This window comes from Microchirus variegatus, assembly GCF_963457635.1.
Source record: "Microchirus variegatus genome assembly, chromosome: 11".
NCBI lineage: Eukaryota > Metazoa > Chordata > Actinopteri > Pleuronectiformes > Soleidae > Microchirus > Microchirus variegatus.
In genome coordinates, this window is record NC_139812.1 from 13,647,817 (window position 1) to 13,665,826 (window position 18,010).

General features: G+C 40.2%; 3 protein-coding genes across 3 annotated transcripts; 1 reads left to right on the forward strand and 2 right to left on the reverse strand.

The window, feature by feature from the left end:
• Window positions 1-353: 353 nt before the first annotated feature.
• Window positions 354-4,235, reverse strand: cacul1 (CDK2 associated cullin domain 1; the record flags this gene model as incomplete). Its single annotated transcript, XM_083897899.1, has 8 exons — window positions 354-886; window positions 969-1,107; window positions 1,277-1,366; window positions 1,462-1,564; window positions 1,926-2,021; window positions 2,117-2,219; window positions 2,351-2,477; window positions 3,875-4,235. The coding sequence occupies 8 exons, from the start codon at window positions 4,233-4,235 to the stop codon at window positions 847-849; spliced, it is 1,059 nt and encodes a 352-aa protein (XP_083754025.1). The 3' UTR covers window positions 354-846.
• A 2,249-nt stretch (window positions 4,236-6,484) lies between these two features.
• sirt1 (sirtuin 1) lies at window positions 6,485-11,548 on the reverse strand (the record flags this gene model as incomplete). Its single annotated transcript, XM_083898044.1, is given in 10 exon segments — window positions 6,485-6,930; window positions 7,690-8,217; window positions 8,310-8,493; window positions 9,057-9,136; window positions 9,231-9,378; window positions 9,575-9,727; window positions 9,839-10,074; window positions 10,612-10,740; window positions 11,141-11,516; window positions 11,519-11,548. Coding segments are annotated over 10 exon segments (2,154 nt in total). The 3' UTR covers window positions 6,485-6,640.
• Window positions 11,549-11,955: 407 nt separating this feature from the next.
• Window positions 11,956-14,624, forward strand: dnajc12 (DnaJ (Hsp40) homolog, subfamily C, member 12). Its single transcript, XM_083897230.1, has 5 exons — window positions 11,956-12,226; window positions 12,971-13,049; window positions 13,167-13,306; window positions 13,414-13,558; window positions 13,862-14,624. Exons 1-5 carry the CDS (start codon window positions 12,149-12,151, stop codon window positions 13,942-13,944), a joined length of 525 nt encoding a protein of 174 aa, XP_083753356.1. The 5' UTR covers window positions 11,956-12,148; the 3' UTR covers window positions 13,945-14,624.
• Window positions 14,625-18,010: the final 3,386 nt, after the last annotated feature.

The window sequence follows — 18,010 nt, forward strand, 5'->3', positions numbered from 1 at the left end:
AGGCCATATATAAAAAAAGTGGACATACGTGTTCCTGTAGCAAAGTACCGTTTTAAAGCCTTGAGATTTCAGTTTTTGTTTATTTTTTTTAATCGGAAGAATCACCTGCAACCAGTTTCGATTTTGGACGATACCAGCTGTCAATCACAGCAGTCTCCACACAAATGTGCCGTGCTTGATCACACACTTTCCTCTAAATGGGAACATCATTTACAAAACTCACCACCTGAAATAAGACCAGGGTTATTTTTCCAACCGCCCCCTGGTGGCTAAGTGCTACTTGTGTTCTTCCTCAGCTTCACTTTTAAGCTACGTCCAACTCTTATATATGGCCAATGGTTTACACACAGGATATGTTGTATTGACACAAGGACAGTATTATTAGCAGCAATAGGAAGTCTTGATTTGCCCAGTCTATAGAAATCACACTCCCACATTAAAAATTGGTAATGAAAACCCCATCATCAGCCTGTCCCCCGTCAGGAAACCTGATCAAACAGACACCATGAAGGCACCGTTGAATGTGGACAACATGAAGAAAACAGTCTCGATGACACACAGTGGCATCCTACAAAATTCTGAGGCTGGATGCATCGTAATCGCAGAAGAAAGCACGGAAATGGAAGACTGTGCTTTTTCTTCCTAAGTGCAGCAAAACGAAACATCTGCTCGACCATTCAATATCATGTTCTCTTTGTTGTTCACAGTGTTTTGTGACCTTGAGTCAGGAGAGAATAAACTGACACATTGTTAACATTGTACCTAGTGCAGTGAGCCAACTCGTGATTAAGATGTAGGAGGCACAGTAATAGTTCCGCTAAGAATCTGGAGACACCGGCTCGGCTATCAGGAGTCATCGCTGGCCCGCTTGCGAGACTGGTCCCCTCTGAAAAACAAGAACACATGACGATGACGGTTAAAGTGCATATTCAAGTCACAATCTGAAACTCATGTGTTGGAAAACTGACCGTGGAAACCCGTTCATGGAAAGCTCCATCTGGAGCTTCTGGTCATGAGCAGCATAGTCGGACAGCAGAGACTCCACAGCAGGAGGATTGATCTGAGGAATAAACCCGGAGAAGAGAGCTGGGGCTAACTGGGCCCAATCTGCAAAATAAAACAAAAATCCATCAAACAGGAAAGCATGTGACTCTGCTGGAGGAACAAATGTGAATGTTTCTTTTGGCGTAAAGGTTCCATTAGTTTGCAGCTTATAGCAGACAATACACACAACTTCCTGGCAGCAGTAAAGATAAGAACATTAATCAGTGCTCACCTGGTCGGAGGTTGTAGAGGCCTGTAACTACGCTGGCCATCGTAGATGGCTGCACTTTAAAGGGCAAGGAATGAGCTTCAATGAGAAGAGCTAAACAAGAAACAAAAAAGAAAATGTGTGTTCAGACATTTACAAATGCAAGCAAAATAACTATTTTCTTGTTTCGAAGGTAGCAATTGACTCACGCAACAGCGTATTCACTTGTTTTTCTGCGACATGGTCTGCAAACAGCTTCATCAAATCGTCTTTCAGGTCTCTGTTCAGCTTCGACTCGACGTAGAACTTGTTCTGAGAATATTGAAAATGAGAACCTTTTGAATCCTGCACAAAATGTACATATTGTTGAATATAGGTATTTATATTTAAAGGTCTAGTGAGGAACATATGTCTGCAATCACTTGATTGAATTGTTGCACCCAAGAATGAGCTTTTAATATTTATATCATGAGCCAGGTCAGCTCTACATAGCCCACCATTGTGGACCACCGTGTTTTTACAGTAGCCCACAATGGACAAACTGAAAATCTTTTGGGTTTTGTTGCTAACAGATGGCTACATAGCTTCTCCAACAAGCTCATGTTCAGCTACAACATACAACTTCACCAATAAACGCTTGTACACACTGTGCCTTTTAAATAAATATGCTTACCAAGTACATAAATACAGGGACTATACATTGCAGAGAAGTTGTGTATTGTGTGAGTGCAATGTTGAAGTTCTCAATGAAGGTTTCAGGAGGGCTGGCCTAGAAGACGACAACAATAACAACATGTATTAGTTGCATTTATAGTTTGCGTATGAGCTCTGTGTCCTGATTTCCTTGTGCTTAGACAGACTCACCTGTAAACAGGTGGAAACGTGGAGCAGGTGATTTGTTATTTTTGACGTCAAGTCATTGTAGAGCAGCTCAGAGTGTTGCTGACAAACACACTTGTAGATGTAACTGGGAAAACAGAGTAAAATGGAAAGTCGGACTCAGTGATGCACAAGGCACATCTATGGGTCTGGACTGAAATCACATGATGTACAGTACAAACAGCTGCACATACAGATCAGGTGTGTGTTCATTCTTACCTGTAGATCTGTGCATAGGAGACAGAGATGTGGTCTGAGGGATTCTGAATGAGCAGTCGGTCAATGACCTTCTCCAAGTTTGGCCAGTGGTTTTTCTGGTAGTCTTCCTCTGCCATAGCATTCAGTACTGGGTGAAAGAAGGAGAGGTGTCACAGATGAAGTTAAGTCATCAGGCCTGAAAACTACAGTGACCACGTTTAAATTCAATATTCTAATCTTTTAATCTTTCCGTTTCCATTTCCTCAGTTTACCCTCAAACTTTTAATTTCTTTTATGGTGTTTACATGTATGCAAATAAGACACCTCTAAGTAAACAGCGTCTTCTTATTAACTTAAGATTAATAACATTGTGCTGAGTAAGCAATAATCTGATTATTATGACATGGAGTATTCTCAGATTAGTCGAATTGTGTAGACATGTCAGATTATAATGTCCTACTGGACTTTTCACAGTAGTGGACATTACGTTGACAAAAGTGATGACCACATTCACACTAATCTCTGTCATAAATCAGCACGAATATAAATGAAATGTTAGCAACCCATGTAAACATTGTGATCTGAATAATTACATAATCAGAATTAGGTCAATAGCCAGACTACTGGTGTCCAGTAAGTAAACCTAGCATCACTCAGTAGAAACCATGCATGCATAAGCAAGGGACAATATGAAGATGACCTGTCAGGATTAGCCTAATAATAACAATTGTTCAAATATATCTTCAAGGATAAAGATACAGGTGGAGAAAATGTACACAATTGTGAAAAAAATGTGCAACATGCACATTTTCTGAAAGCTCACAGACAAAGAGGAAAGAGATGACCTACTAATATTGGGAAAATGTGTTACTAATGTTGTGAGTACCTGGAATGAATGGAAAGATTCATGCTCCTAATTCAGAATAAATCACTAGGACTGTAAATTAGGTGGGCTTCAAAGATTAAATGATTAATCAAGTAGTAACTGATCAATTTTCTGCATGAAAAATGTTATCGATCAATCAATTATAACAACAATCTTTAACTGCAGCCCTTCACATTGGCTAGCATGTTTCACGTTACTCATGTGAATCAACTTATTGTGAGTGTTTTCATATTTCCTATCAGAGACAATGTGGCCAAAGAGGTTTTCATGATTAAAAAAAAAAAAAAGGTTTCAAATCAGTCAATATCAATAATGACATAGATCTGATGGGTAAAGATAAAGTTTAGCTCCTGTGTGAAAGTTAAAGAAACCAGTTCATTCCTTTGTCACATTCAACTGCAAACACTGAAACAGTTTGCACATTCGAGGCAAAACTTTCACAGCAATTTTGTGCTAAGACTCAAAATGTGTTTGCACAGTGCAGAAACCTTATATTGTCATACATTGAATCTTATAAATCGATCATGTAAACGTGTAATATGTTTTGATACTGAATTATCGCACAAGCCAACCCGCAATGCTCGATAATATCGTATTATTGTGTCATCTTTAACGGTGAGTGACAGTACCGTATCAGGCCCTGCTGTAAGTCAACTTACGGAACTTGGAAGTAGAATCGAGGGTGAATTTTCCCTCGACAGTAGCTGCTGCTGCTGCTGCTGCTGGTGGAGCTGTACAGTCAGTCTCACTGACTTCACTGCTCTCACTCCCTGAATCCGAGTCTACGAACTTTGTCCCCCCGCTGCTGCTGCTGCCGCCGCCGCCGGGCCGGTGCTTCCCTCGTCGAGTCCCCGGTTCCGCTCCCGATACCGGCGAACAGACCGTTGTTACATCCGACAGTTGGCTACTGTGATACGTGCGGACTTTCCTGCTGCTACTGCTACTACTGCTACTACTCGCACAATAGTTGTGGTTGTGGTCGTCTTTTACGTCCAGACTATCGTCTTCCATGGCCTCCATTTTCACAAATGTGCCGAAGCCCGGTCACTCGACGACGCTTAACATTTTAGACACTATGTGTGGGGGGGAAAAGGATAAAGATACAGGCTTGAAACTGTCAAGCGGCTTTGATGGTGTTCATCACGGTGTTGGTATTGTTGACTGGGTTTTTACGACACGTCGTATCAACGGGCATCGGAGGCAAGTGGGAAATGTAGTTCTAAAGACTGGACAACGACTACAGAGAGTATCCGGGCCCTCAACGGTGACCGTTAATACACATGGACTATTTTAACAACTTGGTTTTAGTATGATAATAATTTATGGAAGATAATATTGCAGTACATGCCACGTTAGTTAGAAAGTAATAATACCTTCACACCAAAATGTATGTGAATCTGTCATATTATGCATATTAAGGGGTGATATATATTGGTGATATATCGACATCCTTCCTATAAAATATTTTAAAAGTGCATTATGTAATTAATCTAAAGCAACTGGCCATAAGATCCTCTTAATATGTCACAGAGACTCAGGAATAATGTTCATATAACAAACTGAACTCACCAACAACAACAGTACAGCCAAAATATTTGCATTAAAAATAATCTTTTGCAAACTGCAAATCATGTTTATGTTTGGAAATCATGTTTTGGCATGTGGCGCCACCTACCGCCGTCCACCAATCATTGTAGTCAGTAGAGTCTTGGCTGCTGAGCAACCACGGGTTGCCAGTTACGTCAGAAAACGTAACCCAACAGAACTCGGTATTTTGAATTTGAATGTAGTAACCGTTTTTGGTCACATTCTTATATATGGCATCTTTAATGAACATTTTAATGAAAGCGCTCTGGTTTCACTCACCGGGCGTCAATATTTGTCTGCATGAAAAGACACAGACATACTGGGATGTGAGCAGGGCATTTTCTGATTTCAAAATGGAATGTTTTTCCCTCTCATATATAATACTGTCCCTGACTATGGTTTACTTAAACCTTCTGTCTCCATATGGTGGCGCTGCTTAAATGAATGAGGGAAAATTGGGCGGAAGTTACCTGGCCGAAGAAGAGAGTTTTAACGCAACGTTAGATGTCTCTCAGTCAGTACTGTTAAAATTGCACATACTGTAGTTTGAAATGCATAGTCAAGTACAAACAGAAAAGGGCAGGGTGAGTTAACAGGCACTAGGTGGCGCTGATGACATGATGTGAAATGGTGTGACTGTTTGAAATAACAGGATTGAGCACTCAGTGATTTTCGTTCTTGCTTTTACTGAGAACCGCAGAAGAAATAACAACTTCAACAATGTAAAAATGTCTTATTTCCTTGAACCTTGAACAAAAACATAACCTTTCAAATGGCATGTAAATTATGTTGGTGCACAGGTTTATCCAACACATTGGCTCAAATGTGTCTTTCCTTCTACCAACACGTAATCTTTACAGGCAACAGACCCATCTGCATGATTAAGGAAAATGGTTTAAACTTTATAAGAAAAATAACATAGGCAACATAACCGGTTTTAAAAGGAGAAAAAAGTGCCTCACTTCAATGTGAACTCATTGAATATACTCCTAAGGCTTAACAGCACAACTTAATATAACTTTGTACAGACAAAATCATCTACTCCTTGATGAGTATGTCTCACACCAGAGTACAAAAATAGGAGGCTTGACCATAAAAAGTAGCTGCCACATGTCTGAAGGAACACCTTGTCAATAGTTACATATATTTTCCCCCTAGTTTAAAACGACAGGTCAAACATACAAAGCTTCGAATGACAAAGGAGCGCGGGGATGAAGTGTTCTTTGGTCTAAAATTAAAGAGTACTGTTCCTTTACTCCAGCATTTGCTTTCATGAAACAGCAGAGCCGAACTTCTTATATTGCAAGTAGACTATGCCTTAAAATAAACCGTCTGAAGATTTCTGTATGCGTCTGAAACCCATATTAAGCACTATTTAGCAGGCAGTAGGCTTACATGTCTCCCAAATAGTAACATTAACCAACTCTACAACACATTAAAACATAGTTAACATCAGCCTATGGACTGAGACTGACAAATGGCAATTTAGGATTTAAAGCTTGATCTGGAGCTGCATTTGTTTGTATGCCGCAGTAAATGCTAGCATCAGCTAAATTTCGGAACGTTTGACAGCAAAATCAAATAACAATAAAAGAATGTCCTGAAGAAAAACAACAACACAACTACTACATTCTATTCAGCAAGTAATACACAGTATGAAGTTTCAGACACAATGCTTGTGACCAAACAGGCACAGAAAACGAGGAGATAAATCTTAATGCATATTCACACAAAGTCGTCACAGATTTTTATGAAAAATAATAGTAAATGTAAAAGTCAAAAAATATTTGAAACATATATAAAGACAATTAGTGCTTTGTTGACTATGTACTTAACATTTAAAGGTGTGTGGTGCTTTGAGTCGTTTCAGAAGTATTGTCTGTGTGTGCACTTGACGTGGTCTCACTGGCTACAGTGTGTCGAGTCGTGTCTCCGAGGCAAGTCTCTACATCCCCTGCGAGCACGTCGTCTTCCTCGGGCTCGCTGTCGTCTTCCGCCCCGTCTGAACTGCATTCAGACTCCTCGCTGTCACTGCCACATGAACTTGACGTCTCATCTTCAGAGTCGGAGTAAACCTCGGCCCCATGGAAGATATAGTGATTTGGTGCTTGGAACAGGTACTGGCTTGCTGTGGGGAACAAGACGAACAATTTACTGATCTGAAATCAAAATTTAACAGAAAATCTAATCGTCTTATCAGCATTTTTATGTTTTGTAAACACTCACTTTCACATACATTAAAATATATCTAAAAAATATTTGTAAATGACAATAAAACGTTTGTTCTCTCTAGGGCTGTCGCAGTTCGCCGTGATTAATCAATGTCGCTTAACATTGTGGTGTGTGGTATTACGCCCACAACACACTCACAGAGCTGTCCTTTTTTTATTCCCTTCGTCCTCACTCACTAATATGTTCCCTTTTAGCGTGATGACATAAAAGTGACTAGAAGGCTTTTATATCGTTCACTTTCACATTTGTGTTTGACTTCACTCAGGTGAGAAAAAGACGGAGAGCAAGTAGCCATCTCTGCTAAGCTGAGTGCTAGGCTAAGATAACCACTTTATGTGAATATACGTGTAACAGTCAGTTAGCAAGGGCGTTGCTAAAAAACAATGGCTGTGATTAATTAAACAAAATTGGTGCATGAGCTTCAGATTGATAGTTGAAGTAGTTAAGTTATAGAGAGCAGGACTAGACACAGCACAAAATCAGTGAAAGAGGCCATGACAACTTGTTTTGCTACTGTATGAACCTGTGTGAATACGAGGCAACATCCTGTGCAGTTGTGGCAGCTTGTCATCCTCCGTCTCGTTTCTACTGCAGTATTTAATTTTTGAGGTTACTGCAACAGCCCTAGTCCTCCCCACCATGATCGAAAGCTTACTCTCAAGGCGTTTGCTGATTGGACTTGTGTTGATTCGACTAATCCAACATCGTCTACGGAACTCAAGGTTGGAAGTTTGGTTCTTTACATCGACGATGTCGTCTTTTGGCACATCTTCTGCTGGTAATGCTGAAGGCTCAGGCATCTCATCACTGGGACATTGAGCATTTGAACAAGGCTCTGGAGGTGTAACATTATTACCAGCGGTCTCTGGGACATTCAGAACTTCGGTCTCCTCTGAAGTCTTAATTATTGAGTCTGATCTGTCCTGCTTCTGCTCCTCCTGAGCTGCTTCAATTGAAGCAGACAAGGCCTCACTTGGTGGCTGTTCAGGTAACCGAGGAGGTTTCTCCGTGATCTCATTGAGTCTTACAGTGTTGTAGCAGAGCTGCTCAAAGTCTCCACTCAAACGATGGCAGAGCTCATTGACAATGACATCACAGTCCCCAAGTAACTCCACATCAAAGTTGAGGTGCGGCAGCTGCTCCCTATTGATCAAGACCTGAGGCACTTCATGAGGAATGGAGTCTGGGTGGGGAAAGAGACAAACAGTCATGCAATGTTGTTGCATGCATCTCACAGAAAGCAGAAATCTATTAATCTGAAAACAAACAACATACTTGGGATGAGGGCAACTGGTCGCACTTTAAGAGAAGAGCCAATGACAATCAAGAGGTCCACTTCATCTTTATCCTGCTTCATGGCTCTATGGAACATTTCTGGAAGATTCTCTCCAAAGAAGACAATGTCAGGTTTCATGATTGCCAGGGGAATATCTGGACACAGTGGACAATGAGGGACAACCTGCAAAAGGAATGTATGTGAGAAAGCGAATGTAATACCTAACTCTTACTGGTAGGTTTTACAAGGCTAGAAAAAAACATAATACTAGTTGTCTTCAAAGTAGGAAGGTGTTGTGCCCCAATTTATTTCCACAACTGACTGCCATACGATGATGGATAGTACAAATGTATCAGGAAGATGTTAATGCAATTTAATCTTTATACTCCTTATACACAATGACTGAGTAGGGTCAACGGTCTGCTTCAAGTGAACCATATCGCAACCATATTGCAAAATAAAAAAATAATGGTAATGTAATATAAACATTTCCCTTCTAACTCCTGTTGATTTCTTGTTACACCAACAGATACTCACTGCATGACCACTGCAAGATTCCTCATTCAATAATGCATGATAAGGGATATTTGTATGCAATATCAGTAAAAATGCTACATGTTAGTATTTGATAAACACACCTTTTTTTTTTATAATTATTACTGCAGGTGTTTCCCAGTATGCAGTGTATATATACATAAAAAGGTTTTATGTACTGATTACTGGATCAGTTTGTGGTGAATAAATACCTGGTTGAATACGTCTTCTCTAATAGCCTCACAGTCCACTTTGTTCTTACAGACGAGACAGGATGCAGTGGCAAACGACCCTGAAATAACAGATTAATTAGTGGACATTCAACATTGACATGGACAGAAATGTGTAGAAAACAAGCAGCATCACTGACTGGCTGAATTACTTACCATGACACTGGATAATCCGCTGAACTCCAGCCACTTGTTCTAATGTATCGATGTTTTGTGTGTAATTGCGTAGAAGCTTCCCTTGCTTATCCAGCATAGATATGAATTTATGACAGGGTGAGGGCTGGAACTGACCGGGGTAAATCTCCTGTAACAAAAAAGGAGCTTTTAGCACTTTAATGACTATGTAAATGCAATACAGTAGACGTAGCACCTTGCAAAGATTGACATGTGTATGTTTCATTTTAAATAATTAACATTTTAGTTACTGAGGATCATATCATCAGTGTATTGTATTCAACTTTGCATGTGCACATAACTTAAGTTGGACACAATGAGCAAACCTTAGCAAACTTGAAAAAGGGTCTTGGGTCCCGTCTGAAATATTCAATGTCAAACATAGATTGGGGGTCTGGAAGATCGGGAAAATCTACAGCAAGCCGTGCATAAATTCCATCTCTGGAGCGAAAGTCTGGTATTCCACATGAGACGGACACCTACACAGAAAGCATACAAGTATTGATTCATGATTTAGTAGCAGGAACACATGGGCTATTTATTAAAACACATGGAATGTGAAATATCTGTAAAATATTGTACATGCTTACCCCAGCACCAGTAAGTACAAGAATCCTTTTACTCTCATGGAGGAGCCTGACCACATCTTCCAACGTGTTAATGTCCTTCCGTTTCTTTCTTTTTGGAGGCTCTGAGATGTTGATGATGATTTGCCACAAAGTCATATCATCTAAATCTGGTGGGAGCACAGTCTCAGGCAGCAAGTCTCTCAAGATGGTCCTTGGATCGGTATCTCTAATCTGCTGCTGGATGAAGCTGTATGAACCTGGCCAAGAATACAACTCAGCATTACTTATTTTCCCAAATTGCATATAAACCACTTGCCAGCAATTATACACCAACAACATTTTACATGATTTCATTTGTTTTAGTTTAGCTACATGGTGTTCAATTACAATACAAATATCAATGCAACTACATTATTGGTTTGTTTCTCTATCCACTTGGGATTGCATAAAATATTGCATCGAGCAAGTAAATAAATGTGAAAATTAAATTGAAAATGTACATATAACGCGTGGTGTAAATAATAATACACCGATCAGCCACATACATCTCACATTAATCATTAAAACAAAGTATTTTGTTCCTAGTGCAGTCAAATCCTCTGTGACACTTTAAGCAGACTTAAACAAACACTGCATGCCCCGGAATTTTGTCAGGTTGTTTGCAACATTTTGTGTTCGGTCTCGTTTCCTTGTGTCATTGCAAACACTCCTGCAAAATAAATTTCCCCCTTAAGGAACAATTAATGTCTGAAATGAAGTGAAGTTCAGGCAAAGTTGCAGACTTATTCAATTACCTATTCGTGGCTGAGGAGTCCAGTCGCTGGAGCTTGCATGTGAGGATCTGTCATCGTCCTCGTTGATGTCTTCTGGTGTGACAGCCAGACCGTTGGAGGTGAGATAATCATTTTCATGAAAATCGGAGTCTACAATTAAAAAATAAATAAATAAATAAATAAATAAATAAGGAGAGATATTAGTGGCGAATATATTTACTTCCACTTTCCATGACAGCAACCTTAATGATGCTTGGGAATTAACGGGTAATACATGCCAATACAAGTTATTACAGAAGTTTGAAGACAAAACTGAGCAAGTTAAATCGTCTATTTCTGTTCTCATGTCAGAAAAGTAAAGTCGTTCACTGTGCGAAGTTCACGCCTCTGAGTGCCAAACTCACACTCACCGTAATGATTTAAGCTAACCGAAGCTTAACTTATATCTTCTGTTTACCGTTAAGCTAACTCGCCGGTTAAGTTGGTAAAACAAGTACCGTTCCGTCATTTTTTAAAAAGCTGTGTAAAATTATCCCGGTTGGTTTCATACCAGTAGCCTGTTCATTTGTCCCGAGTACAGCGTTGTCGTCCAGTTTCACGAGTGGTTTGTGCGGCGCAGAGAGCAGCAGTCCCAGTCCATTGTTGTCTCCGCCTAGCGCTGCTGGGGCCTGCTCTACCGCCATCACCGGCTTCGCTTCCTTCTCCAGTGGCGGCGCACAATCCACCGCCACCTCCCAGCTCTCTGCGTTCGCGGAGACGCACGAAAAATCCCCTTCGCCGACTTTGACACCGTAGTTTGACCCAGGTGTGATTTTCGACCGTTTCGCGGCGGGTTCGTCCATTTCGAGGCCGCCCGCCAGGCCCGTCCCGAGACTGTTCTCGTCGTCCGCCATCTTCAGCCCGCAGAGCCGCCGCTGCCGAGCAGATTCTTCCTCGCGGACAGCTGGCTCATTTGCATAGCGCACGTGATTTGTTCTCCACCAGCAGTGACGTATGAAACGTCCCCTGGTACGTCGATGGCGTACGTCGATGACGATGGCGTACGTCCATGACGTACCACCATAACAAAATGCTGCTGCCTTCAAACACCGTCTGGAGATTTTATAAAGCAAAGTAAAAGCTTGTGAACGGAGACACAACAAATCTGAGTTAAACGCTGACTTTTGGTATTAGCCTTCCATTCCAACAATTAACATAATGTACGCATTTTGCTTCAACTGACAACGTGAAACTCCAACTAAAACTTACATTACTATTTCATGCAGAACGACTGGTCGAAATTTGACACCGAGCGGATTTTTTTTAGACTTTGGCCTTTGTTTTTATCTAGACACGTGAATGCATCACACGTCGTGAAGTGAAAAAGACTGCACAGTTTTCTCCCAGCAGCTCGAGCTAAAATCCCTCTGGTTCTGTTAACAGCTTTGGAGTCCGTTATATAGCATTAGTCGACACTTACATAATATTGTTCGTGAGTGATCTGCGTGTAAACGCCGTGATTCAGTGAAGCAAAACAAGCAACAAGTGCCTGCTGTAGTAACTGTACTCCACCAGGCGGATGGATGCTGTTATGAACTGCAAACCGGAGGACTTGGACGATTACTACGGGTTATTGGGCTGCGATGAACTGTCGTCGGTAAGCTCTGTCCAGTGGGTTCAGGCTCTGACTATGTGCTGAGTGACAGTGATGTCTGTGCAGATCTAGAAATGAAAACATGCAACAGCAGAGACCTGTTGATGCTCCGGCATAAAATGCGCCATCCACTGACACTGTAATGAGTCAGGATCATCAGGTTAGTGATGACGCTTTGAATGAAAGGGATGACGTCAATGCTGTGTCCTACAACGAAGAGCATCACACACCTGTGTATGTGTTTGTAAGAATCAAATCATCTAAGATGTGCGCATAAGTGTAGCCTGAATGTATCTAACAGTGTAACATTGAAATGTTTGTATTAGCATCACGACAAGCTCGTGACATAGAATGGAAAGGTATTAATAGGTTTAAAAAAACGTTTTATTCATTTTTAAAACATTTCATCAGTTGCTCTGTTTCCTAAAGCTGAAAACAAAATGAACGTGGATTACAGACAAATGAAGCACATATATATATATATATATATATATATATATATATATATATATATATATATATATATTTACAATTATTGCAATGTTTTCATATAATATACCCTGTAATACAAAAAGGTCATTGTTATGTTTAATTATTTCAAATATGGGTCAGAAAATTGTCTTTCCCCTTGTGTAAGAAGGTGTACGAATGACAATCAAAAGGAGTAAACTCTTCAGCCCTGATTCATAATGTATAAAGATACATATAATTTATTTTAATTTATTTATTGAATCATTTTTCATGCAGACTGAACAGATTATCAATGAATACAAGATCCGGGCCTTGATGTGCCACCCAGACAAACACCTAGACAACCCAAGAGCAGGTATTTTTTGTGGTGTACTTGATTGTAACACAGCTGTGTGTATTATTAATGATATATTTACAATTGATTGGTAAGCAAATCATCTGGAAATCCTGCTGCTTCCTCTCTCTGTGACAGTGGCAGAATTCCAGAAACTGCAAGAAGCCAAGGAGGTTTTATGTCATGAAACCAAAAGGAAAAACTATGACTTGTGGAAAAGAAGTGGCATCACCATTCCTTTCCATGACTGGCAAGCCATGAACGACTCTGTAAAAACTGTAAGTAGTGTATTTTTTTTTTTGGTACAGTTATTTTTATTTTTTTAAATTCTTTAAATACTGCATAATCTGCATAAATACTGATATCTTTGGTCACCTGTTTGCAGTCACTGCACTGGGCTGTGAGAAATAAGAAGGAACCAATGCTGGAGGCCTCAAAGACAGAAGACCCAGTCACTTCCCAAGCAGAGGACATTCAGTGTGAAATGAATGAACCAGGGATCTCTTCGTGTGATGCTATGTCATCATCAAGTAAGTATTACAATTATTCATTTAGAAGACATCAACAATGGTAGTATACCTGCAGATCACGAGAACGATGCTTTAAAAATCGATTCCTCTTTTGGTTACATCCTTTTAGCCTCAACTCCTGCTGTGTGAGTTATTAATAATAATTATACTGTAAAATGTGATTTTAAAAAAATGGAGGTCAAAGGTTAATTAATCCTATTGGGTGTCTTTTTGGCCCAGGCTTCAGACTGTATTTTTTATAACAATGTTCACACAGTATTGTATTATATAAAAACTAACTGACCTGTTATCATCACTTTCTAGGTGACCACTGCCACCTGCGCTTCCGCTGGGCTGCTGAGTCTCCATCCAGTCTACTGCAGAAGTTCAGAAATTATGAAATCTAAATCATCCATCAGGAATACAGTTTTGTTTATACGTTTGTGTTTTTACCTTGTAGTTAAAGGTGCCATATGTAAGAATGTGGCCAAAAACAGTTACTACATTCAAATTCAAAATACCGAGGTCTTTTAGGTTTCGTTTTCTGACGTAACTGGCAACCCGTGGTTGCTGGGCAGCTGAGACTCTACTGACTGCAATGATTGGTAGACGGCGGTAGGTGACGCCACATGCCAAAACATGATTTCAAAACATAAACATGATTTGCAGTCAGCAAAAGATTCTTTTTAATGCAAATATTTTGGCTGTACTGTTGTTGTTGGTGAGTTCAGTTTGTTATATGAACATTATTCCTGAGTCTCTGTGACATATTAGGAGGATTTTATGGCCAGTTGCTTTAGATTTATTACATAATGCACCTTTAACTGTGAGTCTAGTCTCCCTGTAATGCCCATAAATGTCCTGTTAGAAACAGCAAACTTTAAATGTGTCTGCTCACATGGAGAATGCTTTGTCTAACAAAAAAACAACATTGCATTATGTGAATAATATGTGTTACCATTTGTCCTGCTCGGTCAAGTACAGTATGCTCTTGTACAGTGGAGATATGGTTATGCTTGATGTATTGAAGTACATGTACCTTTAATGCTAATGTGTATTGTAGACAAATTCATTGTGTCATGATATAATTACCTTGGATGTATGCTGTATGGTTCATGGAGATATAAAAACATTACTGTTTATGATGTTATGTGTCCCAGTTTGCTCCTGTTGTGCAGCATGACCTCTGTCTCTGTGACACCACAGACCTCTGTCTTTGTTTGGGGTGGGATCAGGAGTAGCTGAAACCAATACAGAACGTACTACATGAGGGGAAATGCACCTGGGTTACTTTCTCAAGGTGGTAATGTGACATGGATGTAATCATTGACGCAGAGTTATGGTTTAAATTATTATTATTATTATTTTGTAATACAAGAACAAGAGGGAGGGTAGAGACAGAAGAAAATAATAGCCTCTGAACTGGATCTGGATCCTCCAGCCTGCAAGCTGAGGACACAGAGAGAAAGGAAAGGAAGGAAAGACACAAACTAGGGAGAGAGAGAACAAGATTAATGACATACAGTAAAGTTAGTATTATAATGGGACAGTAAATATTAATGAACATGTAAATATGGTTTAACGGTTGTATCAAAAGCCAATTTCCATCTTCAGTCTCTTGGCAGGCCAATGCCAGCAACACGACACAAAAGTAAAATTAAAGTGCAAAATAATAAGACACAATGTTAAAAAATATATATAATATAAATATTGTTGATGTGAGACCAGGACAAAGTACACTCTTAGACATAAAATTGCTAAGTAGAACCATATGAGGTTCTTTGGCTTGTCCTCATAGGAGAACCCTTTTTGACTCCAGGTAGAACCTTTTTATAAAGGTTAGATAGAAGAACAATTTTGTAACCCTTATTTCTAAAAGTACAACAAACACCAAGATGTTAAAGTGTTAAAGGGCATTACCTTTGTTTGGATTTATTGAAGAGACACAAACATATTAAATAAAATGAGGAATTGGTAGATCAGCAGTTCCTACATTCCCACAAGCTAACAAATCTGATTTTCTTTTACTATATTTATATATAATATAATATTTCCTTACTCAATCTGATGTTTCACAGGGAGGTTGCCCCTCAAACAATCGCAAAAAAGTGGATAATGTCATTAGTGACAAAAATCTTGAATCCATTACCTTGAATAGAAATACATATTTCTATATATATATTCAACATTATATATTGGTGTCATTGTTTTTAGATCTTGTATCTTTAGCTGGCTAACATGCATGTTTTCAGTGAGGGTAAGTGTCATTAAAAAAAAACAACAACAAAAACAACTCTGAACTATCTCTTTAAAAGTGTGGATCAGCATGTCTCTGTAGACAGAAGCAGACAAAAACATGTGCTCTTGCGCATTCAAATACTGACAGTAAATATGAACCGTTAGATTGCTACATAAACTTGCACCACTAGATGTCACTAGCCCTGCAGATGACGTCATTTTCATAAAGGATAAAAGCTCGATGAGAACCGTCCTCTATCGCCGGGTGCGGTGGCGCGCGCCTGTAATCCAAGTTACTGGGAGGCTTAGTCTGGCGGATCGTTTGAGCTCAGGAGTTCTGAGCTGCAGCGGACTATGTCGATCGGGTGTCCGCACTAAGTTCGGTATCGATATGGTGCTCCAGGGGGAGCCCGGGACCACCAGGTCGTCTAAGGAGGGGTGCACCGGCCCAGGTCGGAAACGGAGCAGGCCAAAGCCCCCGTGCCGCTCAGTAGTGGGATCGCGCCCGTGAATAGACGCTGTAGTGCAGCCTGAGTAATACAGCGAGACCCAGTCTTTTTATCAACTATTTTTGTCGTAAATAACGAAACAGTTTGTCTTTATGTGACACGGCAGCCTCGCCATTGCTCCTTTAACTTCATGCTTACATGGAAAAACACCAAGAAAGAATAGACATTTGTTGGTTTGACACTGCCTCCTACTGGTGGACAGGAGCAATGACATCAACTAAAACAGTGGAGCAGCCACACTGACTGACTTCAGGCAATCTTTTTTTTAAAATGTGCAGCTGATACTAGTTACATAATCAAGTTTTAAAATATCAAGTATTATAAAATTAATAATCTGGATACAACATGGAATTTTATGGAAATTAGCAATGATACTTAATACATGTAAAACTGTTATTTTATTAACATTAGTGACTCTCCAAAGCCATAACAACGACAAATGATATACCCAAACATGGATTTTATCAATGGGAAATGCACAATACACATTGTACCTTGGAAACCCTCCATTGGGAACAGAAAGGAGGAAGGAGTGATTTCAAGTTTTGGTGACACTTAAACATGTAACACTTCTGGCCTGTTACCAACACAAAGCAAAACTGAGAAGCCTGAGGTAGTTCCTCGCATGCCATATATGATTGTCCGGACAGCTAACAAAATGTAATTCTGCATTTAATCACTTTAAAAGCTAAACAAATTCTCTATTTGGTTAATTCTGCCCAGATGTCTTTTTGAATCTGCACATGCCGCATCGTGACATTCTCTGGTGCAGGGATGAGCCTCACAACGTCATCCAACATATACCAGATTTCATCATTGCGGGGGAGCCAGTAGAAACGGTTTTTGCCCCGTCCTGCTTGGTGCATGCACCTGACCTGGACATTGCCCTCATCCTTTGCCAAGATTATACCAGGGTACAGCTCCTTGTCATATGTAACGACACACCAGCCTCCGATCATATCATTTTGACTCCAGTCAATTTCCAGGGGCCTCTCAGAGCTTGGCTGAGGGTTTTGGTTGGCTTGAGTGTTCGAGGGTCCAGCTTTCTCAGCCTCGATAACTTGGCACCCCTGTGACAGAATGGGAACTGACGAGAATTGAAACACTTACAGGAAACATTTTTCTGCGTGTCACACATGCAACTCTCATCCCTTACGATAAAGTGCCCTTTTTCGTTAGTGACCAGATGATGTATTCCCAGTGTGCCTGAGACTGGTGGAATGTCCTCTGGCATGAGAGAGGGAGCTTCCTAATCTGTCTCGGCCTTCACGTAAAACAGCTCGACTGTGGTGCCTGTCGTGAGTAATGCAGGGGAGAGTGTGGCAGGATCCGGAATGGTAGCTGTCTGTTGTGCTTGGGCTCTTCTTGATTTTGCCTGTGCTTCTCTACAGTATTTCCGCTTGGCCACTCTCTCTATTTCAGACAGTTCGCTAATATATGACCTTTTGCCGGCATCCTTGTCCTTCCTCGCTCTTTCCCTCTCTTTTTCTAAATGCTTTTGTCTTTTCTCAGGATCAGCGTCCCTAAGCTGCCTGTATTGACGCTGCTTTTCTGCTGCAGACAGAGGCATCCTTACAAAAGCATGTAAAATACAAATTGATAATAAAATCACCTTTCTTGTTCACAATAGGTTATTTCACATTTTAACATATTTTAATGATTTGTATGAATAATAATTCTGGTTTGGACACACAATAAACAAGGGAACATGGCAGGGAAAGTAGTG

Excerpts from the sequence above, each read along its gene's own strand:
- dnajc12 (XM_083897230.1), top strand. The coding sequence starts at position 12,149 with ATGGATGCTGTTATGAACTGCAAACCGGAGGACTTGGACGATTACTAC. Across the intron at positions 13,050-13,166 it reads CCTAGACAACCCAAGAGCAG|TGGCAGAATTCCAGAAACTG; the intron begins GTATTTTTTGTG and ends TCTCTGTGACAG. Across the intron at positions 13,307-13,413 it reads TGAACGACTCTGTAAAAACT|TCACTGCACTGGGCTGTGAG; the intron begins GTAAGTAGTGTA and ends ACCTGTTTGCAG.